The 25,400-nt window shown below is 38.3% G+C and overlaps 1 protein-coding gene across 1 annotated transcript; it reads right to left on the bottom strand.

Moving 5' to 3' along the window:
- Nucleotides 1–10,034: 10,034 nt before the first annotated feature.
- CCT4 (chaperonin containing TCP1 subunit 4) lies at nucleotides 10,035–22,537 on the bottom strand. Its single transcript, XM_061155218.1, has 14 exons — nucleotides 22,262–22,537; nucleotides 19,774–19,826; nucleotides 19,220–19,309; nucleotides 18,175–18,283; nucleotides 17,430–17,572; nucleotides 16,206–16,327; nucleotides 15,730–15,862; nucleotides 14,630–14,769; nucleotides 13,541–13,637; nucleotides 13,348–13,458; nucleotides 13,129–13,259; nucleotides 12,724–12,958; nucleotides 10,999–11,112; nucleotides 10,035–10,773 (listed from the first exon to the last, which is right to left on the bottom strand). Exons 1-14 carry the CDS (start codon nucleotides 22,395–22,397, stop codon nucleotides 10,759–10,761), a joined length of 1,629 nt encoding a protein of 542 aa, XP_061011201.1. The 5' UTR covers nucleotides 22,398–22,537; the 3' UTR covers nucleotides 10,035–10,758.
- Nucleotides 22,538–25,400: the final 2,863 nt, after the last annotated feature.

Genomic DNA, 25,400 nt, shown 5'->3' with positions numbered 1-25,400 from the left:
CCCGCCCATCAGAACAAGACCCAGTTACCCCCTCAGTCAGTCTCTCCCATCAGGAAGGTCCATAAGCCTCTTACCATGCTCCATTAGAGGGCAGACAGACTGAAAACCACAATCACGGGAAACTAACCAAGCTGATCACATGGACCACAGCCTTGTCTAACTCAATGAAACCGTGAGCCATGCCGTGCAGGGCCACCCAAGACGGATGGGTCATGGTGGAGAGTTCTGACAAAATGTGGTCCACTGGAAAGGGAATGGCAAATCACTTCATTATTCTTGCCTTGAGAACCCCATGAACAATACAAAAAGGCAAAAAGATAGAACACTGGAGAATAAAGCCCCCGGCCAGTAGGTGCCCAATATGCTACTGGAGATCAGTGGAGAAATAACTCCAGAAAGAATGAAGAGACGGAGCCACAGCAAAAACAACACCCCGTTGTGGATGTGACTGGTGATGGAAGTGAAGTCCGATGCTGTAAAGAGCAGTATTGCATAGGAACCTGGAATGTTAGGTCCATGAATCAAGGCAAATTGGAAGTGGTCAAACAGGAGATGGCAAGAGTGAACGTCAACATTTTAAGAATCAGCGAACTAAAATGGACTGGAATGGGTGAATTTAACTCAGATGACAATTATATCTACTACTGTGGGCAGGAATCCCTTAGAAGAAATGGAGGAGCCATCATAGTCAACAAAAGAGTTTGAAATGCAGTACTTGGATGCAATCTCTAAAATGACAGAATGATCTCTGTTAGTTTCCAAGGCAAACCATTCACTATCGTGGTAATCCAAGCCTATGCCCCGACTAGTAATGCTGAAGAAACTGAAGTTGAATGGTTCTATGAAGACCTACAAGACCTTCTGGAATTGACACCCAAAAAAGATGTCCTTTTCATTATAGGGGACTGGAATGCAAAGGTAGGGAGTCAAGAAATACCTGGAATAACAGGCAAATTTGGCCTTGGAGTACAAAATGAAGCAGGGAAAAGGCTAATAGAGTTTTGCCAAGAGAACGCACTCGTAATAGCAAGCACCCTCTTCCAACAACACAAGAGAAGACTCTACACGTGGACATCACCAGATGGTCAACACCGAAATCAGATTGATTATATTCTTTGCAGCCAAAGATGGAGAAGCTCTAAACAGTCAGCAAAAACAAGACTGGAAGCTGACTGTGGCTCAGATCACGAACTCCTTATTGCCAAATTCAGACTGAAATTGAAGAAAGTAGGGAAAACCACTAGACCATTCAGGTATGACCTAAATCAAATCCCTTATGATTATACAGTGGGAGTGAGAAATAGATTCAAGGGACTAGATCTTATAGACAGGGTACCTGATGAGCTATGGACGGAGGTTCATGACATTGTACAGGAGACAGGGATCAAGACCATCCCCATGGAAAAGAAATGCAAAAAAAGCAAAATGGCTGTCTGAAGAGGCCTTACAAATACCTATGAGTAGAAGAGAAGTGAAAGGCAAAGGAGAAGAGGAAAAATATACCCATTTGAATGCAGTTCCAAAGAATAGCACGGAGAGATAAGAAAGCCTTCCTCAGCAATCAGTGCAAAGAAATAGAGGAAAACAATAGAATGGGAAAGTCTAGAGATCTCTTCAAGAAAACTAGAGATACCAAAAGAAATTTACATGCAAAGATAGGCACAATAAAGGACAGAAATGGTATAGACTTAACAGAAGCAGAAGATATTAAGAAGAGGAGGCAAGAACACACACAAAAAAAACTGTACATAAAAGATCTTCATGACCCAGATAATCACGGTGGTATGTTCACCAACCTAGAACCAGACATCCTGGAATGTGAAGTCAGGTGGGCCTTAGGAAGCACCACTATGAACAAAGCTAGTGGAGATGATGGAATTCCAGTTGCGCTATTTCAAATCCTAAATGATAACGCTGTGAAAGTGCTGCACTCAATATGCCAGCAAATTTGGAAAACTCAGCAGTGGCCACAGGACTGGAAAAGGTCACTTTTCATTCCAGTCCCAAAGAAAGGCAGTGCCAAAGAATGCTCAAACTACCACAAGTTGCACTCATCTCACGTGCTAGTAAAGTAATGCTCAAAATTCTCCAAGCCAGGCTTCAGCAATAAGTGAACCGTGAACCTCCAGATGTTCAAGCTGGATTTAGAAAAGGCAGAGGAACCAGAGTTCAAATTGCCAACATCTGTTGGATCATTGAAAAAGCAAGAGTTCCAGAAAAACATCTATTTCTGCTTTATTGACTATGCCAAAGCTTTTGACAGTGTGGACCACAACAAACTGTGGAAAATTCTGAAAGATATGGGAATACCAGACCACCTGACCTGCCTCCTGAGAAATCTGTATGCAGGTCAGGAAGGAACACTTAGAACTGGACATGGAAAAATAGACAGGTTCCAAATTGGGAAAGGAGTATGTCAAGGCTGTATATTGTCGCCCTGCTTATTTAACTATATGCAGTGTACATCATGAGAATAGCTGGGCTGGATGAAGCACAAACTGTAATCAAGATTGCCGGGAAAATATCAATAACCTCAGATATACAGATGACACCGCCCTTATGGCAGAAAGCGAAGAACTAAAGAGCCTCTTGATGAAAGTAAAAAAGGAGAATGAAAAAGTTGGCTTAAAACTCAGCATTCAGAAAACTAAGATCATGGCATCTGGTCCCATCACTTCATGAGAAATAGATGGGGCAACAGTGGAAACAGTGACAGACTATTTTGGGGGCTCCAAAATCACTGCAGATGGTGACTGCAGCCATGAAATTTAAGGACACTTGCTCCTTGAAAGAAAAGTTATGACCAACTATCACATAAAAAGCAGAGATATGACTTTACCAACAAAGGTCCATCTAGTCAAAGCTATGGTCTTTCCAGTAGTCATGTATGGATGTGAGAGTTGGACTGTAAAGAAAACTGAGTGTTGAATCATTGATGCTTTTGAACTGTGGTGTTGGAGAAGACTCTTGAGAGTCCCTTGGACTGCAAGGAGATCCAACCAGTCCATACTAAAGGAAATCAGTCCTCAATATTCTTTGGAAGATGCTGAAGCTGAAACTCCAATAATTGGCCACCTGATGCGAAGAACTGATTCATTTGAAAGCACCCTGATGCCAGGAAAGATTGAAGGCAGAAGGAGAAGGGGACGACAGAGGATGAGATGGTTGGATGGCTGGATGGCATCACCAACTCAATGGAGATGAGTTTGAGTAAAGTCTGGGAGTTGGCAATGGACAGGCAGGCCTGGTGTGCTGCAGTCCACGGGTTCACAAAGAGCTGGACACGACTGATTGACTGAACTGAACTGAACATACATATTTAGTAATATACATATTTTGTAAAATATAAATATATATATTTATAAAATATATAAATATATTTTATATATTATAAAGGGCTTCCCAGGTGCAGCTAGTGGTAAAGAATCTTCCTGCCAGTGTAGGCAGGAGATATGAGTTCGATCCCTGGATTGGGATGATCCCCTGGAGGAGGGCATGGCAACCCACTCCAGTATTCTTGCCTGGAAAATCCCCATGGACAGAGGAGCCTGGGAGCTACACTACAGTTCACAGGGCTGCAAAGACTCAGACACAACTGAACGACTGAGCACATATATTATAAAATAATAGAAATAAATTTACATAAATATATATATAAAACCAGTGGATAGTATGTATTGTTTTAGGAACACATGGAACTTTGTATAAAGAAACCATAGCACTAAGCCATAAAGCTAGCCACAAGAGAAGCCAAAGGATTAATATTGTACGGTCAACATTCTCTGATCAGTTAGTGCAATGAAGTTAGACAGTAACTTTTTTAAAAAGGTAGAAAAAGCCTTTTGGTTTGTTGACTCTAGGCTTCCCTGGTGGCTCAGATGGTAAAGAGTCCACCTGCAATGCAGGAGACCTGGGTTCCAACCCTGGGTCAGGAAGGTCCCCTGGAGAAGGAAATGGCTACCCACTCTAGTATTCTGGCCTAGAGAATTTCATAGACAGAGGAGCGTGGCAGGCTACACAGTCCGTGGGGTGGCAGAATTGGACATGACTGAGTGACTTTCACTTTCATTTTGGAGACTAAAATATTTCTAAAAAACAATTCATGGTTACAGTAGAATTCATGACAGAAATGATAAAATACATATATATTTAAAGTATATATGAAATATACATATTAAAGTTACTTTGAAACCACTTAAATGTATGTTAAATATAAATCATATATTAATTATAAGTTTATATATCAATACATAAAGTATACTAATATATAATTAAATATTAATATGTGATAGTGCATTAATGTATTTAATAACTTTTTAAGTTGTTTTTAAGCTGTGTTGGAGTAATTTTTCTTAGCCATGCCACACGGCTTGTGGGATTGCAGGATCTTAGTTCCTCAACCAAGGACTGAATCTGTGACCCCTGCAGTGGAAGTGTGGAGCACTAACTGCTGGGCCGCTGGGTAATTCCTGTTTTCTTTTCTGATAGTAGCCATCTGAAAGGGTAGGAGGTGTTATCTTGTAGTTTTGATCTGCATTTCCCTAATGATTAGTGCTGTTGAGCATCTTTTCATGGGCTTATTAGACATTTATATATCTTATTAGGAGAAATGTCTATTCAAGTTCTTAGCACATTTTTTTAAAATTTATTTTTATTAGTCGGAGGCTAATTACTTTACAATATTGTAGTGGTTTTTGTCATACATTGACATGAATCAGCCATGGATTTACATGTGTTCCCCATCCTGATCCCCCCTCCCACCTCCCTCTCCACCCGATTCCTCTGGGTCTTCCCAGTGCACCAGGCCCGAGCACTTGTCTCATGCATCCAGCTTGGGCTAGTGATCTGTTTCACCCTAGATAATACACATGTTTCGATGCTGTTCTCTTGAAACATCCCACCCTCGCCTTCTCCCACAGAGTTCAAAAGTCTGTTCTGTACATCTGTGTCTCTTTTTCTGTTTTGCATATAGGGTTATCGTTACCATCTTTCTAAATTCCATATATATGTGTTAGTATACTGTATTGATCTTTATCTTTCTGGCTTACTTCACTCTGTATAATGGGCTCCAGTTTCATCCATCTCATTAGAACTGATTCAAATGAATTCTTTTTAATGGCTGTGTAATATTCCATAGTGTATATGTACCACAGCTTCCTTATCCATTCATCTGCTGATGGGCATCTAGGTTGCTTCCATGTTCTGGCTATTATAAACAGTGCTGTGATGAACATTGGGGTGCACGTGTCTCTTTCAGATCTGGTTTCCTCAGTGTGTGTGCCCAGAAGTGGGATTGCTGGGTCATATGGCAGTTCTATTTCCAGCTTTTTAAGGAATCTCCACACTGTTCTCCATAGCGGCTGTACTAGTTTGCATTCCCACCAACAGTGTAAGAGGGTTCCCTTTTCTCCACACCCTCTCCAGCATTTGTTGCTTGTAGACTTTTGGATAGCAGCCATCCTGACTGGCGTGTAATGGTACCTCATTGTGGTTTTGATTTGCATTTCTTTGATAATGAGTGATGTTGAGCATCTTTTCATGTGTTTGTTAGCCATCTGTATGTCTTCTTTGGAGAAATGTCTGTTTAGTTCTTTGGCCCAGTTTTTGATTGGGTCATTTATTTTTCTGGAATTGAGCTGCAGGAGTTGCTTGTATATTTTTGAGATTAATCCTTTGTCTGTTGCTTTGTTTGCCAATCTGAGGGCTGTCTTTTCACCTTGCTTATAGTTTCCTTTGTTGTGCAAAAGCTTTTAAGTTTCATTAGGTCCCATTTGTTTATTTTTGCTTCTATTTCCAATATTCTGGGAGGTGGGTCATAGAGGATCCTGCTGTGATTTATGTCGGAGAGTGTTTTGCCTATGTTCTCCTCTAGGAGTTTTATAGTTTCTGGTCTTACATTTAGATCTTTAATCCATTTTGAGTTTATTTTTGTGTATGGTGTTAGAAAGTGTTCTAGTTTCATTCTTGTACAAGTGGTTGACCAGTTTCCCCAGCACCACTTGTTAAAGAGGTTGTCTTTTTTCCGTTGTATATTCTTGCCTCCTTTGTCGAAGATAAGGTGTCCATAGGTTCGTGGATTTATCTCTGGGCTTTCTATTCTGTTCCATTGATCTATATTTCTGTCTTTGTTAGCACATTTTTAAATTGTGTTGCTTTGTTGAGTCTTGGTAGTTCTTTCTAGACATTCTAGGTGAAAAAATTGAAAAAGTGAAGGTGTTAGTCGCTCAGTGGACTTATATTCTAGGTAGTAATCCCTTATCAAATATGGGATTTGTAGATATTTTCTCCCTGTGGGTTGCTTTTTACCGTTGATAGTGTCTTTGATGCACAGAATTTTAAAATATCATGAAGTCCAGTTTGTCTTTTTCTTTTGTTATCTGTGCCTTTTATGTCAAATCTAAGAAGTGATTGCCAAATCTAATGTTGTGAAGCTTTTGTTTCGTGTTTTCTTCTAAGAGTGTTTTTGTTTTAGGTCTTAATTTAGGTCTTTGATCCACTTACAGATAATTTTTGTGTGTGGTGTTAAGTAAGGGTCCCATATAGTTCTTTTGCATGTAGATATCCAGTTTTCCCAGCTCTGTTTGCTGAAGACTGAACTTTCCACATTGAGTGGCCTTGGCCCCTGTGTCAAAACTCATTTGACCGTACATATGAGGGTTTATTTCGGGGCTCTCTATTCTATTCCATTGGTCTAAATGTGTGTCTTCATGTCAGTGCCACACTGTTTTGATTACTGTAGCTTATAGCATAGCTTGGAATCAGGGTGCATAATACCTTCAGCTTTATTCTTCTCAACAGTGCTTTGGACATCATTTGTAGTTCCATACAAATGTTAGGATTATTCTAGCTCTGTGAAAAAATGCCATTGGTATTTTGATAAGGGATTATATGGATCACTTTGGATATAGTGACACTTTAACAATAATAAGTTTTTTAATCCATAAACATAGGATCTGTTTCGATTTGTCTTCAACAGTGTTTTGTAGTTTTCACTAAGCAAATTTTTCACCTTCTTGGTTGATTTCTAAGTATTTTTTTGATGCTATAATGGAATTCTATAATTTTTTTCAGATTGTTCAGTTACTGTATAAAAATGCAAATGATTTTTGTGTGTTGATTTTGTATCTTGTTACTTTGCTGAATTCATTCATTAGTCGTTAACAGCTTGTGTGTTGAATTTTGGGACTTTTTACATATAAGATTGTATCTGCAGAGGCAATTTTACCTCTTCCATTCCAATTTGCATGCCTCTAATTCTTCTTGCCTAACTGCTCTGGCTAGAACTTCCAGTACTATGTTGAATAGGGGTGGTAGAGTTCACATCCTTGGCTTCTTCTTTTTTTTTTTTTTTAAGCAAAAAGCCTTCAGTCTTTCACTGTCAGTCTTTACTCTCAACTGTGCTTTTACTTGCATGACTGACTTTTCATATTTTGATGTCCTTTTAAAAACTGAAGTGCAGTTGCTATCCAATGTTACCTGTGTACAATACAATGATTCACAATTTTTAAAGGTTACACCACATAGTTATTATAAAATATTGGCTATATTGCTGTTGTACAATGTATCTCTTATACCTAATAATTTATATCTCTTACTTACCCACCCCTATATTGCCCTCCTTCCTTCTCTCGCCACTGGTAACCATTATTCTAAATTTTTTGTGATACTCACTAGTTTGTTGTATTCCACATATAAGTGATATCATACAGCATTTGTCCCTTATTTCACTTAGCAAATGGTCAAGTAGTATCCCATTGTATATATAATACATCTCCTGTATCCATTCACACTACTGATGATTTTTTTGTTGAATGCCAGACACTGAATTTTGTTACTATTTATATCCTTTAAGAATTTTAAGCTTTGGTCAGATACAGATGTTGCTTGGGGTTGGTTTGGTCCTTTAGAGATATCCTGTGTTGTGAAGAGTCCAGAGTGGTCTTTATGGCTAATTCAGTTTTGCTATTAAGGCTGTACTCTTCTGAAGGCTCTACTCATTCCCTATTACAAGGTTTCTCCAATCTAATAAGAATTTAAACTATTCCAAGGCCACCGTAAACTCAGTCTACTACTTTTCACTGGTTTTTCTGTGAACTCTATATAGTTTTACTGAGTGTTTACAGAAACACTCAAAGACTCGACTACACCTCTACACGTCTCTGGGAACTATTTCTGTAAAGCTTCGTTTTCTATTACTCTGTCCTACAACTTCTAGCCACTCAGTGTATCTAACTGAACCTTTGATCCCTATCTTAATTCAGCAATACTGATGGTACTATTACTCTGTACCTTTAAAAAGCTCAATAAACTTAAAAAGGGGTCCACACCTGATACATTATAGTCAAAACCATCAAAACACAAGAAATTTTAGAGTGGGGAAGTGAACAACTTCAGCAACATGTTTTTCACATTTGCTTGATCTCAAGAAAAATGTGAATACACAAAAATGCATCCATCTGAATGAATCAAACTGCCCCATGACACATGGAAGTTCACACACACCTCAAATACCTGAGACCTTAACCTTTATAAGCCAAACTCAATACATCCAGTGTTGCAACCTAGGTTTCATATAACCCTCCTTCTACTACTTTGCAATGACATTAGCTCCAACAGCCACTTCAATTTTCTGGTGTTTTTCAAGCGGCATATGTAAATGTAATTCTTAACCATTTACTGTTTGTGAAACTATTTGATCAGGTTCCTTTTGTGTTGATGAAGTCTCGGGGTTGTCTCCAACCACCTTTCTTCTCTAAGCCCTGTGGTTTCTATTGCACAATTTTGTGTATCAAGATTTTAGGGATATATCATATTATAGAACCGACTTCCATGGCAAAATGTCAATAGTTGGAGGGTATAGGGTGTTCATACTGTTCTGTGAACTGTTTTTTAATGAAAACCTAGGGTGGGAATTCCCTGGCTGTCAAGTAGTTAGGACTCAGCGATTTCACTGCTATGGGCCTGAGTTCCCTGGTCAGGCAATTAAGATCTCACAAGCCATGGGGGTGTGGCTAAAAAAATAAAGTGAGAGTGAAAAAATAAATAGTACTCAAGAGGAAAAAAGTATGCAAAACCTTTGTCTCCTTAGGATAGTCATCCTTCCTATTTAAAAGCGTACCTCTTAAATATTTAACAGGATAATTTTCCTTTCATTGCTTTAGAATTATCTATCAGACCACTATTTTTGAGATTTGTCATTTGGCCTTTCAGTGATTAAGCACCAGTGCTTCCCAAAACATTAACTTATAAATTTTATAAACTTGTAAAACCCAATCAAACCCTAAATAGTGGCTTAATTAATTTACATCAAACTTAATGACTAACATTTGTCTTGTTAGCATTCCTTTTACAAAATTTTAAATATAAACATATTTAGATACACAGGTATAGCCTAAGACACAGACACACATAAGGGTGCGGAATAACTCTTCAAAGTTCCAATATGAGTAACTCTGGCTACAGTATTTTGACTTAAAAGTTTTTAATGTTATAAATCATTGTTTTATGGCAGCTGTAAAATGATTATTTTCCAACAGCAAGCTCCTAATACCCATTAAAAAGAGAAATAATTACTGAACTATTAAATTTCAGACTATCCAAAGACTTATCTGAATTTACCACTTATCAGATGAGTCATTTTAATTAACTACTGGAGTTGTCAGATACAAAGGAACTTCATACTGATTGGCTGAAGTTCTCCAAAACCTTTACGAGTACCCCCTCTCCATCCACTGCTTTCCTAATACTCTATATATAATACAAAAGATGGTGAAAGTAATCATGGATTATGTAAGGCTCAATTTGTGATCCACCTTAAAGATCTGGCCTTTATCCAAAGGCAATCAGAAGCCATGAAAGCGTTTATAAAGGAGTGCTTGACAAGTTTAAAAAAGACCACTAAGCTATATATAGTGACTAGATGGTGTTGACTATGTAAGTTGACTAGATGGTGACTAAAACAAGGACAGAACTAGTTAAATTTTATAGTACTCTTAAGATGTTTTAAACCAGAGAAAAGATTTATACAAACAAAATTTGTTACATATATGCATATTTTTATTTTTAGAAGGAATCCCAATTAACACAACAGTGGTTGTTCTTGGAAAAAGGGGTAAGAATGAGAAAGACGTTCATTTTTCACTCTTTCTATACTGTTAACTTTTCAAACAGCATATATATTACTGAAAATGGGGGTTTATCAGGGTAATGAGCCTATTGGGCCATTATTCCTTCTCAATATTTCTATTAAAAAACACAAAACTGGAGACTTCCCTGGCAGTCCAGTGTTTAAGATTCTGTGCTGCCCATGCAGGGGGTGTGGGTTTGATCCCTGGTCGGGGAAGCAAGATCCCACATGCCACGCAGCTGAAAAGGAGAAAAACAACAAAAACCACAATCTAACATAAAACTTAAAAGTACCCAGCATTAAGTCCTTAAGAATTTAGCAGACAAATGTTAACTCCTTTTTTCCCTCCTCACACAGATTTCTCAAGTGAATCAGAAGTAACAGAATGTTGGGAGAGAGTGGGAATAATGCAGAGTGGACAGCAATAAATTAACCTGCTTTTTGAAACCATATATTTAATATTTTCATTAAACTGTGTCAATACAATTTCAAGCAAATGCCAACTGGAAGACCAGGCCCAGAAATTCATAAAAGAAACAATCTTCGAAACAACAAGGAATGCCAAGGTGCTCTTTCACTCCAGCTGCACCATTAGTGGCCATGATCCTGCCAGTCAGTCAGTGTTAACCAGATTACCGAGTGTTTACCTGAAAAGAGAAAAATTTCAAAACCTGTAAGGACACAATTTTAAGGATGGAAGATGTTTACAGTGGTTATCCAAACTTCCTTATTTTTATAGGTGAGAAAATACTAGAAGTATGAACTGTTTTCACCCTGATGACTAGCAAACTAACATTTACTGCCCCCACCCCAACTCCTCAAAAATATGCCTTTCTGCCCTTGTAGGAAATTCACAGCCTGCATATACTTACCACATCATCAATTTTCAGAATGCTCCGGACAGTTTCAGTTGCCAGAGTCAGCGCACTGACTGACACCAGCAGAGGCTGGACAACCAGTTCCTCCAGTATGTTGGAAATGCCACCCTGCAAGCCAGTACAAGCTGCTGTTAGTGTTTATAATGATACACATCACCAACTACACGGTTACCAGTAAACCTCAAAGCCTTCAAACTTAGTTTTCCTGTAGTCTAGTCAAGAGTCAGATCCTCTCTACTAAGCATTTCCCTAAGTTATAGGCTGTTTTTCAACTAAAATCTGGAAAAACTCAATTAATGCTGGACTCTCCCAATCTGAACTCCAAAACAATTCCTTGTATCTTTTATTTAAAAATTACTGGCAAAAATTAAACAGATAGTTATTAAAAATTATAAGATTTTTTTTTTTGCTATATATCTGAAACTTGTTGTTGAGTTGCTCAGTCTTGTCTGACTCTTTGCGACCCCATGGACTGTAGCCTGTCAGGCTTCTCTGTCCATGGGATTCTCCAGGCAAGAATACTGGAGTGGGTTGTCATTCCCTTCATCAGGGGATCTTCCCAACCCAGGGATTGAATCCATGTCTCCTGCATTGGCAGGCAGATTCTTTACCACTGAGCCACCAGGGAAGCCCTCAAAACTAACACTCTAAATCAACTATCTCAATTAAAGAAAAAAGTTATGAGGTTTTAAATCATCTGATTCCTAATTCTGAATTTGGCCAAGTCTAGTCTACCTGGTCTTTACATCATTCTCACTTTTCACTTTTAGACTCTTAGTGCCACTATTCCTCACCTTTATCCTAGGATTACTGCTGACGGTCTTAATAGGCAATCCTGTCTCCTTTCTTCCCTCCTTAAATTACTCTTTTCATCACCTTATCCTCTTGGTTTAAACACACACAAAAAACAAAAACTCCCAACTACTGGAATTAAAAAACAAACACCCAGCCACCCCACCCATTCATCAACAACTCAAGAGACTCTTCATTTTAGCTTTTATCCAGTCTTTCCAATCTTAAAGTCCATTATATGATCAACACATCCCCTCCTCTCTAGACAAAATGAATTAACTTTTTGGTCCCTCTTACCTGAAAATCACTGCTTCCCCATCTGAAACTTTTTTTTCCCTTACCAAACCAAAGTTAGAGCTTCCTAAAACTTTCCCTAACCAGGTAGTGCCCTCGAGTTCTACGTGCTTCTACCATTAAAAAAAAAAAAATCACCTTGCATTGTTTTTTCCCATTACATGTTACCTGTCTTCTCAATAAAAGGAGATGTTAATAAAACAGTCCAACAGGAGAAATCACTACTGTTCCGTGTGTTTACCCTATGTAACTACACCAGGCTGGTGCTCACAACAGCGGCAATGACTATACACCAGGCATCTTTGTTAAGAACTTTCTGTTTAGTGATCCATTTAATCCTCACAGGCCCATGAGGGAACTAGTAACAGTCCCTGTTTTTACAACCAAGAAAACGGAGGCACAGATTTAAAGTTGTACAATCATAAAACGGCAGGGTTAATGAACCAAATACTATTTCTCACTCAAGGCATCATCTTCATTTTCACTTACTAGCATACATTAAATAACCTGCAGGTTTTGTATCCAAATTGAAGGTTATTCTAAGTACAAAGCCTTTCATTCCACAGACAATTATGAAGCTTTTAGTATTTTATATTAATCAACATTTTCTGCAGTAACTAACGTCTAAATTACCTTTCGGACATTAATGCCTGTAGTTTTTTCTCCTTGGGCATGCCGGTTTCTTAGTTCTGTTACAGTAGAAATGGGATTCAGGCCAGCGTTTTCAGCTAGTGTAGATGGAATGACTTCCATAGCATCTGCAAAAGCACGAATGCAGTAGGATTCCATACCACTCAATGTTCGTGAGTATTCAGTTAACCGTAGGGCCAACTCTATTTCTGGAGCACCACCTCCTGCAATAAGGGCTCTGAAATCCACAAATGTATTTTCAGCTTATTTTATCCAACAGAAATAATAATTTATTTAAAAGCTTAATAATCTTTAAAGTTTTAATAATACTGAAAAATCTTTAAAATCTTAATAACCAAAATATGGAAGTTTTAATGATCAAAACATTACTTAGTAATTTAATATTACCTCTTCTTCACTAAACAGCGAATAACGCAGAGAGCATCATGGATGGAACGCTCAGCTTCTTCAATCACCAATTTGTTAGAACCACGAACAACAATTGTAACTGTTTTTCCAGGGCTTGCACAGCCTGTAATCTTCAGTAAACAAACTCCGGAATTAGGTTATTTGAAGGATTAAAAAAACCACCCCAAAATCCCAAGCAACTAGAAACTTAATAGTTACCTTGATCAGTTTGCCAGAACCATTTAAGCTGACCTCCTCAGCTAATTCGGCAGATCCCAGCATGTCAGCAGTGAACTGGTCAACATGAGCAACTGGTTTGGTTCCAATCGTCTAGGAATAAGAGTCACATTCACAAACTCAGATGTCTGACTAGTGAACATTTTCACATATACAGATATTAGGAATATTTTACCTTACAAATGAATTCAATGTCTTCTCTTTCAATATCCTTTACCACCATAATCTTCATTTTGTTCAGGAAATGTAATGCAAGATCACTAAGAGCATCTCTAAAATACAGAAACAGTGATTACGTCAATACTGGTTTAGAACAGAAATTTTGCTATTTAATTCCTTAGGGTTTTCCGTAATTTTAGTATTGTTTAAATGGCTAATTATTTAATTATTTGTGAAAGGAGATGCTTTAAACAGCTTGACCAAGTTTATGAGCTCAAAGTTTCTAAATAAGATTTCTAAAGGATAATATTTAAAATGTACCCCAATGACACTACTTATAAAAAACACAAAAGTAATTGTCATCATTCTTCTGATAGTTAACAATTGATACTTCATGAATTTAGAACTAAGTATGACGCTAAGTTATGTTTAAGGCCCACAAATTCACACTTTTACACAAACTATCTGGAATGACCCCCGCACCCCAACAACCCTCTGATACTGAAGGGTAGATATCAGTACCCTTGTTTTACAGATAAGTAAACTGAGTTTTGAGAGCAATTTACTTGAGGTTACTAGCTATTATGTAACTTGAATTTAGAACCAGGTATTCCAACTCTTCAACAAGGTGTCTATATCAAGAGATCCACAATACTTTCTGGCATAACATGTACATGAGAATGTGTCTACCTATTAGAAGAAAACACTGAAACATCAATTTCTTCAAGAAGGCATCAGTTCAAACTTTGGAGAATTCTTTCAATCCATGGACTATCCAGCATTTCCCCCAAAAGAACTTCTAAAATTTCAAGGCAAACTATTGCATGGCTTAAATAAATACCTCCAAAATTTTAGCTATATTAGGTAGTTTTTTACTTGATAGTAAGGATCTTGGTCAAGAAGGACCTACATCCCACACTTAAATTATCGTAACAAGAAGGGAACTCACTTTAGATCATTTACCAGAATACAACAATGCTCTAAAATGCAGATCTGTTCCAGATTTCTAGTGGTTTAACTCACCCCTAAGGCTTCTTAAAAAACTGCTAGAAGGGATCCAAAATCAATTATCATTAACAGGTGAACAAAATAATATGCTCCATACCTTAGAATAGACTTCTGTATGAGAAGAACATTACATCCTGTTTTTTTAATTTGCTTCACTAAATTTAGAATATAAGCTCTCTCTTCTCTTAGCACTCGATCCATCTGAACATAGTCAGAAACCACTATTTGATTGTCCATCTGTTCAGAAAAAGAACATATTAATAATTTGAATTTTAAGAGTTCTTAAGAAAAAACTGAGAATTTTAATGAAAATATTATGTAGTATAAATCCAATGAAAATCACCCCAAACTAGAGATTACATAGACACACACAGAAAAAGTCTAGAAAAGTGAATATACATTGAAACATAACTCAGGTTTTTTACTTTTATTTATACACCTTACTGGTATTTTTTACAATGTTTTGGAAATCATTATATGTAAAAATGATTACCCTATTTCATGGATATGTCAATTCTCATAAAAATTTACATGTTACTGAAATAACTTCAATTGCGTCCCTTTGACTCTATGGTTAAAAAATATTGATATGCTGAAAGCAATTACTAAAGACAAGTACTATTATATTTAAGACCTATGAAAGAACATTGATTTTTATATGGGTTAAAATTTGGGAAACAAACGACTCGACAGGAACCTATATGCTAATACAATACGAAATGAGAGCAAACCTGAATCAGGTGACAAAGATCAGCCACTCCTTTAGGGAATGGTATTTATCACTAAGAGATATGGGAATATGTTAAATTTAAAAAAAAAAATCACCTTTTTGGAATAAAAACAACAAACTGGTTTAAAAGTTCCACTATGCAAACATAAAGACAAAGAATCTGGAAATCCCCCTTACACTCCCACTTTCACATAGCCGAGTTTTACTGTTTCATACATATCCTTATCATTATTTGTCTTCATTTGAGAAGTCAACACTCAATTTCAATTAAGAGCCAATTGAAACTGAATTTATCACATGTGGCATGCAATATTTTATACTTTTGTCTTGATTTTACTAATTATTTTTAAATCCTTGCTTTCTATCACTAGTATTAATATCAGCATTTTCTATTTTTATAATAATCAGCAAAAATCTTTATTAGAAACTCAAACACCTAAGGAATAACTTCATTTCGTTTTACTTACATCTGTTTTGGGAGCAGATAAGCAGAACTGAATAAGCCCAATCTTAGCCTTTTCAACTCTGGTTATGCCAGAATTTGCTACCTTTTGAGTAAGAACCAGACCTTCCACCAACTCACAGTCATCAATTGTCCCACTAAGAAAAAAGAAAATGAAGAGACAGTTAAGAGGGGAGGGAAATCTCCAAGTTTAACAGACTAAAAACAAATTAAAAATCATCAGTCTGATAAAATGTGCTTCAACCTCACTCATTTTATTAATGGCCCATTCCTGAACCTCTCTAATCACACCACTGCTCTGCCATCACTAGGGAATATAAACTAATTCTTGAAATTTCCACATTAATATAAGCTGTCATGAAAATAAAACAACTAAACTTACACGACTTTCATCTACATTTTTCATTTAACTATTTTAGAAACAGCTTATGTTTACTTTGAAAATCAATTTTTATTAAAGTTATAATTAGAGATGCTTACCCAAGCTTCTTAACTATTTTAATATCTCTAAGATCTACACTAGTAGCTGTGGCTGGGTCAATCACTTTCATCACCGCATCTACACTCATTGGAGAAAGGAGACTTGAATACTGAGACACAACCTAGTATTAAAAAGAAAAAAAAGTTAGTGTCATAAGATGTTGTAAGAGAAAGTCCTAGTTCTTTAATGATAAAGATATTCAAGAAGTAATCTCAATTACTTTTTTGGGTGGGGTGGAGAACATAAAGGGTCAGACACAACTGAGGTGACTTAGCATACACATGGAGTACATGTAAGAAAACATTACATATAAACTATCTTTTCTACTCAAGTTTGACTGTCACCATATAAAAATATATTTTTGCATTCCTCTTTTATTAATAGTCAGGACTGACTAGATTACTAGTAATTCAACAGGAAATCCAGAAGAACAATTTTATGCTGAGGTTTAGTATTTAAAATGAATTTATGATCAGATGTTATGTATGTGCACCCCTATTGCTGAGGAGCTGATAAAAATAGGTAATGGTTAGAACATATTGAGCATGAATTTTATGTCATGCAGTAGCTTTAACACTTTACATTCATATACTCAATCTTCCGATGAAAAATCTAAAACATACAGCTTAATTAAGTGGAGCTGGCACTGAACCCAAGCAGTCTAGGCTCTATGACCAATGCTTGTAACCATTACGATATTCTGTCCAAATTAGTTCTGGGGACATTTATCAACACTATTACTTAATATCACTAATATGATCTAGATTTCCACTTAACATTCAAATAATACTGATGAACAGGAAAAAGAACGGAGTGGGCATGTGACACACAGCATAACAGAGAATAGGTGACACGAACTTCTGAGAAATGGAAAATAATATTAATGCTTTATATTTGATAAAAAAAAATAGCAACATGGTTAAGAGATGGACCATGATGGGCAGCCCTATCTGGGGTTCAAGTCTCATCTCTACCTCTTATTAGTGGGTCTTGGATAAGTTAGTTAACTTCACTTTCTTTTCCCATCTGTAAAATCAACTTACCTAAAAGCCTTGACCTGAGTTAGTTTTACCTGAACTAATTCAGTTATGCAAATTAGTTTAGCTACCCACTCTTGAGTTAATATTTATGAACTATACAGCATCAAAAACCACAGAATAAGAGTTGTAGTTCCTGATGAACTTAACTGTACTTTTACAATGATCCCATTGTGCTTGTCTCACCTTTGAGTTCAATGAAGTGGCCGCACTATTTAACAAAGTTTCTCTGTCACTCAGTTCCACAGGTCGAGACATGTCAGTCAAGATTTCAATGCCCTTTTCCAAAGCCTTCTGGAATGACTCAGAAATGATGGTGGGATGAATCCCTGTCATTTGTGAAAGGGTAGTTAATTAATAACAAATAAATTTCATACTTGACATGACTTAAAATTTCTTTGTTCATTGCAACATCAAAGCAGTCAAATTTTAAATTATTCGTAATAATGGTTTGAATAACTTTAACTGCTAATATGTCTAATAATTTATTTCTATTTAATTTGAAATAGATAAATTACATATTATGTGTTTTAAGACTAAAAACTTTTTACTTTACAAAGATTCTATAAATCTACATAATAATAAGTGACTGGGGAATCACGACTACATTTAGGCAGTATGTACCAAAACAAGAATCCTTACTTTCTCTCCTAAGTTCTCTCACATTTTTCATCTATAGCCTGTTTAGTAACACCACCAACCAGGCATTTTTCAAAAGCAAAATTTTATGAAGTTCATTCAAAAGCAAAGAAGGAAAGCCAGGGGTGGGGTGGGGTGAGGGGAGACCCAGAAGCAAAAAAAAAAAAAGAAATTTTTAATCCACATTATAAACACAGCAAAATTAGCTGTTTCAAATTAAATTGTCAATCTCACATTACTTAATAAGTTTTGTCTTTATTCAGTAATAAAGCGTGTCTTATGTCCTACCCACCTTTCTGAAGAAGCTTGGTACAGGAATCCAAGAGAGAGCCAGCAATAATGACCACTGATGTGGTGCCATCTCCTGCTTCTATATCCTGAGCCTTGGACAGCTCCACCAGCTGGGTGAACAGAACATGTCAAGTTGCTCAGTAAGAACTGGTTCATGAGAACCCAGTAACATCTCTAACTCCACAACATCAGTGACACTCACCATCATGTTCACTTATAGACCTTGATTATCAGCACTCTTAAGAGTCAATATACTTTTCTTCTGATTTTTTGTCCACCTTGGTTTCATTTAAAAATGATGACCTATATATTTGTGGCATGCAAAATTCTACTTACACACTTTATAAGAAGCTATGATTTACAGTTCAGACTACGGGTTGTTTTTTCTTCCCATTACTTACAAGAACTAGGGGCACTCTGTAGATTCAGAAGCTATGAAGTGCAGGATTCAGATGAGAGGAGATTGTTAGCTTGAAATCCTAAGGGCCAAGTTTATCTAAACTGACCCTGCATGAAGCACAACCTGACTCATTTTCAGTCACCTTTACCTAATCAGAAGGGATTTTTTTAACAGGAATTTCTAAGGAATTTGTTTTTGCTGATATTTTGACTCCTCACTTGACACTAGAATCACCATTATGATTTGTAGTTGAATTAAAAATTGTTTTTAAAAATAAGTATCAGGGAAAGTTTAAACACAAGATTTATTTTGCAAACAATTAAAATTCTACTTTCAGCTAACAACCACTGAACTAATAATTGGTACAAATTTTTTTTTTTAAACAGTACAATGTTTTTCTCTCTTCCTTATATGTGTGGCACGTTGCTGTGGAAAAGGAGAATGTTTTGTTCTGATTTTCAATGAAGAACATAATGCTAGGCATACAACACATCCTAAAAATATGCCTGATTAGCATAAAAAAGAAAAACTTTCACCGTGTTTAAACTTACCATGTGATCAAATAAAACAAATTTACCTGTTTACCGAGTATCAAATAACACACTTAAAGAAAACCAAAAAACTCTCACCTAAAAATGACACTTACCATTCTGGCTGCTGGATGTAACACCTGCATTTGTTTCAGAATGGTGGCACCATCATTTGTAATGGTCACATCACCTTTTCCATCTTGAATCTGCAAAGTACAGTTTTTTAAAGGTTGTATTTCAAAAAAATTTTTTTTTCTTTATCCAGTAGTAATGTGAAACTCTAAAAGCTCTACTAATTTTAATACTTCTTGTACAGAAGTTAACTTATGTTTGCATAATGCTTAATTTCAAATTGTCTTCCCTCACCCTGGTGTAATGATTTAAGAACATGCAGTAATAGTTCAAGTTTACAAGTGAAATATCTGGGTTTTTTCCTACTTAAAAGTGAAGGAACTGAGACACTAAAAAAGGGATACACAAGAGTTTATAAAGAATCATCATAAAATATGAATTATAACTAGGTCCCGTTCATCCCAAAGTAATCTATCTCTTTCTGAACTCTCAAAGCCTTTCTAACACTTTACTTTTTAAACAGCACATCTTAACCCTCTAGAGAGCTTGCAGTAGGCACAGTAGCACTCAGCAAGTAATGAATGATTGAACCTTTTACCATTTTATCCATTCCTTTTGGTCCGAGGCTTGTTCTAATAGCATCAGCAACAGCTGTAAATAGGAAAAAAAAAAAAAGACTCTTTAAAGAGAAAAGCATTTCTTCTATACTCATATAATCATTTTGTCCTTATTAGAATAAGGTGCATAACAATTCACTGTGTTTGCTAAAGAAAATTCGATACCTAAAAATCTACTGAACACAGAAATAATTATTTTACTCCTTTAATTGTAAGACACTTCACTTTTTGTTGCTAAAGTCACTATACATAGCATTTGTACCCTGCACATGGCAGAATAAATTTTGAAGTCACCTAATCCTCCTATAAATATCAATATAACTTCAGTCATGTGCTCTGAATGAGGACTGCATTACCTTCCCCATTCTCTGAAACAAAACAAGCAGCAGTAACAGGACAAGTTAGATCTCCTAGCACATTCTACAGCCCTATTTGCTTTTGTATATTCCACAACTAGAATAATGCTTTCAGTGGGTTGTGTTAACAATACATAATCTTAAAAAGCATAAGAGAAAATATTTGGTATAGTTTAAAAAATTATATTCTACTTAATTATTTCATAATTGGGGGCTGCATTTCCTATTTATTCAGCCATCATTAATTACCCTTTCAGGTGAGTGGACCCACAAGGCAACGATTCTACAAGCAGACCAATTCACTTTAAGAACACCCTTACAGTCATCTACAGGAAGCCTCTAGAAAGACACACTATTCAAAAAATAAATTTTTTTTTGCTGACTATCTCCTCAAAAGTGTTTGAAGTTTAACATACTATGTAGTACACAGTATTATCTGTTAAACGACTTGTGCTGAATAGTACTAGAACTACCACAACTACTTGTGTGTGTGTTCTTTTGACATCGTCAACAAAAGAAAAAACTGGCTCCATGAATTACACTGAAGATCCATCTGGCAACAGTTTTTTCCCACCAGTCTGCAGAGTTCTGTCTGACTTGGACAGTCTAGTAGTGCCCCTTTGTTCCAGGAGCTCTCCTCACTTAATATGTGAGGGTCAGGTTTACAAGTAAGTGGTCTTTTCTTCCTATATGCATACCTCTCGTCCAATTTCAATTCTCTGTGCAGCGATGTTTCCAAATTTGCCCAAGTAAACATCCCATCTTGTTATCTTGTTTGTTGAAAATCTACCGTATTCTATAGCTTTTCCGGCCCCCCAACAGGGCCCCAGAATTTATCTAACACCTTGTTTCTAATGAAATAAATCTAGGCCTCAATTATGCTCTCTAGATAACTATCAAACAACTTTCATTTCCGGGTAAAGACTATTGAACTTTCAAACGACTCCTAAATTTACCATTTAGTCATTCTGACGTCCTCAACTCACTTAAGCCCGAACCAGAATCTATTCTCTCTTCTTCCACCATCCTTCCTTCAGTGTACCTGGTTTCTCCCAGCAGTAGCAGCACCATACCCTCAGTCCCCTGGACAAATAACCTCAAATATATGTAAGGCTGTACTCTATGTATACATACATATACAGCTGGCTCCTCATATGCTCTTATTTAAGCCTTACAGCACCCCTCCAAGGTAGCTACTATCCCATCATATTGAAAAACAATCTGCAGCTGCGGGAGTCGTGTTAAACCCTCTACAGAACAACAAAGGACACTAGGCCTTTAGAACCTGGCCCCACTCTACCTTTCCGACCTCACTTCTCATCATCTCACTGATGCTCTAACCCAAATGAAATACTGCCTGTACTCAAACACATAACGGACAAGAACTCTAAGCCTCTGTTCTCACTTTTGCTTCTAGACTCTTCTAATTCAACAAGACGTCTCTTAATCCTCACAACTTTTTTTTTAAGCGAACTTTTCCATCCTCAATTTTATACGGAAGAAAACCTTGGTTTAAAAAAAGGAAAACTTTGGTTAAAGGTCACAAAGCCACGAAGTAAAGTAACTAAACGAAACCCAGGACTTCTTGAATTCCACCAAAAGCCAAACTCTTCTCCATTTGCTGGCTGTACGTGCAGAGAGGAAATCAAAGCACAACGTAGCCTCGTAATTATTCTCAAACAAGGTGGGTCGGTCGGTTTCCCAGCCCCCAGTACAATGGACCCCGACCCAATTTAAGGTGAGGAGAGTTTACCCGAATTCAATAGCTGCACCCAGAAAGTATTTCCCTATTTTAATAAAAACAAAAAGGCAGAAAAGTATTATGCAAACATTCTACCAGTAGACCGCTGCATGAGGGCCCCGGCTGCTTAAGTATGATGAAAGCAGCACGCCCCGGGACGGTAAATTATGGGCGTCTAAGAGGCAGAATGGGGCCAGTCCAAAGGCTTCCATGCTCGGGGTCAGGAATAACGGCGGACAGGAAAGGAACCCTGCACTGAGCTTATTCTATGAGAGGCCCAAAGCGGGTCACCTGAACGAACAGCCCACCCAAGGATGGGGGTGAGAGTGCAAGGAGGCCCGGAGGGCCGCGGCTCAGGCCGGGGAGCGATACCTTTGGCTGCGGAGATGTTGCTGAAGCGGATCTGGGCCGGCTTATCGCGGTCCTGATAGGCGCTCTTCCCGCGGCCGCCGGCAGCCCCGGCAGCCCCGGCGGGCGGCCCGGTCCGGGGGGCTACGTTCTCGGGCATGGCAACCGTATATGGGTCTGCGTGAGCTTGGGAAGGACGGATGGACGCGGATTGCGGCTGACCAGCGACCAACCGTAAGCGCCCACCGCCTTCACGAAGCTTCCAGAAAGCGGCGCCGGCGCCGGGAGAAGGAGGAGCCGGGGAAGGGGTCCTTCCTGGAGGCGCGGCGCCGCCGTGACGTCGCAGGCTGCCCGCCGCGCGCCGGGTGAGGGGGCCAGTGCCCAGCTGCTGGCCCGGGATCGTGGTCCGGGGTCTTTTGGGGTGGGGGCGCGCCGAGCGAGCTCCGGGGAGGCAGAAAGGCCCACCTGCGATAGTAAAGGCTGGTGTCGGGACACCTCATGTCCCCACGCACTCCTCGGACCTGAGGACCCCTCTGTTAAACTGCAGTTGGAAGTGTCACTCCCGGGTGGGTGGGGTTTTTGCCGGCGGTAGACCTGTATTTTTAGAGAAGGAAATGGCGACCCAATCCAGTATTCTTACTTGGAGAAAGTCCATGGACAGAGGAGCCTGGTGGGTTACGGTCCATGGGGTCGCAGAGTCGGACACGACTGAGCAGAGACCTGTATTTTATTCAGTTTATTCGTTTGAAAGCGAGTCGGAAAAGAGATTTGGCAGTTCAGTTCAGTCGCTCAGTCGTGTCCGACCCCATGGACACGACTTTGGGACCCCATGGACTGCAGCACGCCAGGCCTCCCTGTCCATCACCAACTCCCGCAGTTTACTCAAACTCAGTCCCATTGAGTCGGTGATGCTATCCAACCATCTCATCTTCTGTCGTCCCCTTCTCCTTCCTTCTTCAATCTCTCCCGGCATCAGGGAGTTCAAGGGACTCGCTAGAGTCTCTGCCAAGACCACAGTTCAAAAGCATCAATTCTTCCGCACTCAGCTTTCTTTATAGTCCACTCTCACATCCATACATGACTACTGGAAACACCATAGCTTTGAAGAGAGGGACCTTTGTTGGCAAAGTAATGTCTCTACCTTTTAATATGCTGTCTAGGTTGGTAATAACTTTTCTTCCAAGAAACAAGCATCTTTTAATTTCATGGCTGCTGTCACCGTCTACAGTGATTTTGGAGCCTCCCAAAATAAAATTTTGTCACTCTTTCCATTGTTTCCCTATCTATTTGCCATGAAGTGATGGGACCAGATGCCATGATCTTAGTTTTCTGAGTGTTGAGTTTTAAGCCAACATTTTCACTCTGCTCTTTCACTTTCATCAAGAGGCTCTTTAGTTCTTTGCTTTCTGCCGTAAGTATGGTGTCATCTTCATATCTGAGGTTATTGATATTTCACCTGGCAATCTTGATTCCAGCTTGTGCTTCTTTCAGTCCAGCATTTCATATAATGCATTCTGCACATAAGTAAAATAAGAAGGGTGACGATATACAGCCTTGACATACTCTTTTCCCGATTTGGAACCAGCCTGTTGTACCATGTCCAATTCTCTGTTGTTACTTGACCTGCATACAGATTTCTCAGGAGGTAGGTCAGGTGGTCTGGTATTCCTATCTCTTTAAGAATTTTCTACAATATGTGTGATCCACACAGTCAAAGGCTTGGTGTAATCAAGAAAGCAGGAGTTTTTCTGGACCTCTCTTGCTTTTTCAGTGATCCACCAGATGTTGGCAATTTGATCTCTGGTTCCTCTGCCTTTTCTAAATCCAGCTTGAACATTTGAAAGTTCATGGTTCAAGTACTGTTGAAGCCTGGCTTGGAGAATTTTGAACATTGCTTTACTAGTGTGTGAGATGAGTGCAATTGTGCAGTAGTTTAGACATTATTTGACTTTGCCCTTCTTTGGGATTGGAATGAAAACTGACCTTTTCCAATCCTGTGGCCATTGCTGAGTTTTCCAAATTTGATGACATATTGAGTGCAGCACTTTCACAGCATCATCTTTTAGGATTTAAAATAGCTCAACTGCCCTGAGCACTTGTCTCATGCATCCGACCTGGGCTGGTGATCTGTTTCACACTTGATAGTATACATGTTTCAATGCTAGTCTCTCAGATCATCCCACCCTCGCCTTCTCCCACAGAGTCCAAAAGTCTGTTCTGTACATCTGTTGCTCAGGACTGGTGCACTGGGAAGACCCAGAGGGATGGTATGGGGAGGGAGGTGGGAGTGGGGATCAGGATGGGGAACACATATAAATCCCTGGCTGATTCATGTCAATGTATGGCAAAAACCACTACAATATTGTAAAGTAATTAGCCTCCAACTAATAAATGAAAAAACAAACAAACAAAAAAAAAACAAATAGCTCAACTGGAATTCCATCACCTCCCCTAGCTTTGTTCATAATGATGCTTTCTAAGGCCCATTTGACTTCGCATTCCAGAATGTCTGGCTCTAGGTGAGTGATCACACCAGAGTGGTTATCTGGATCATGAAGATTTTTTTTGTGTGTAGTTCTTCTGTGTATTTTTGCCACCTCTTCTTTATATCTTCTGCTTCTGTTAGTTCCATACTGTTTCTGTGCTTTATTGTGGCCATCTTTGTATGAAATGTTCCCTTGGTATCTCTAAGTTTCTTGAAGAGATCTCTAGTCTTTCCCAGTCCATTGTTTTCCTCTATTTCTTTGAATTGATCACTGAGGAAGGCTTTCTTATCTCTCCTTGCTATTCTTCAGTGTATGTATAACATAATCTGTGTAGCTTTTTAAGTCCCTTAAAGACTGAAGGCAGGAGAAGAGAACAACAAAGGACGAGATGGTAGGATGGCATCACCGACTGGATGGACCTGAATTTGAGCAAGCTCTGGGAGTTGGTGATGGACGGGGAAGCCTGGCATGTTGCAGTCCATGGGGTTACAAAGAGTTGAATGCAACTGAGTGACTGAACAGCAACACCCCTGTCTTGCCTCTCTTCCCAGCCCGTTTCCCTCTCTGCGCTGGTAACCACTAGTTTTTTTTCCCCTCCTATATTTATGAGTCGGTTTCTTTTTTATTATATTCATTCACCAGTTTTATTTCTTAGAGTCCCTCATATAAGTGATAAC

This window comes from Dama dama, chromosome 11, assembly GCF_033118175.1.
Source record: "Dama dama isolate Ldn47 chromosome 11, ASM3311817v1, whole genome shotgun sequence".
In the NCBI taxonomy this organism is placed as follows: domain Eukaryota; kingdom Metazoa; phylum Chordata; class Mammalia; order Artiodactyla; family Cervidae; genus Dama; species Dama dama.
Note: the sequence above shows the minus strand (reverse complement) of the source record. Positions and strands in the feature narration are given on the sequence as shown.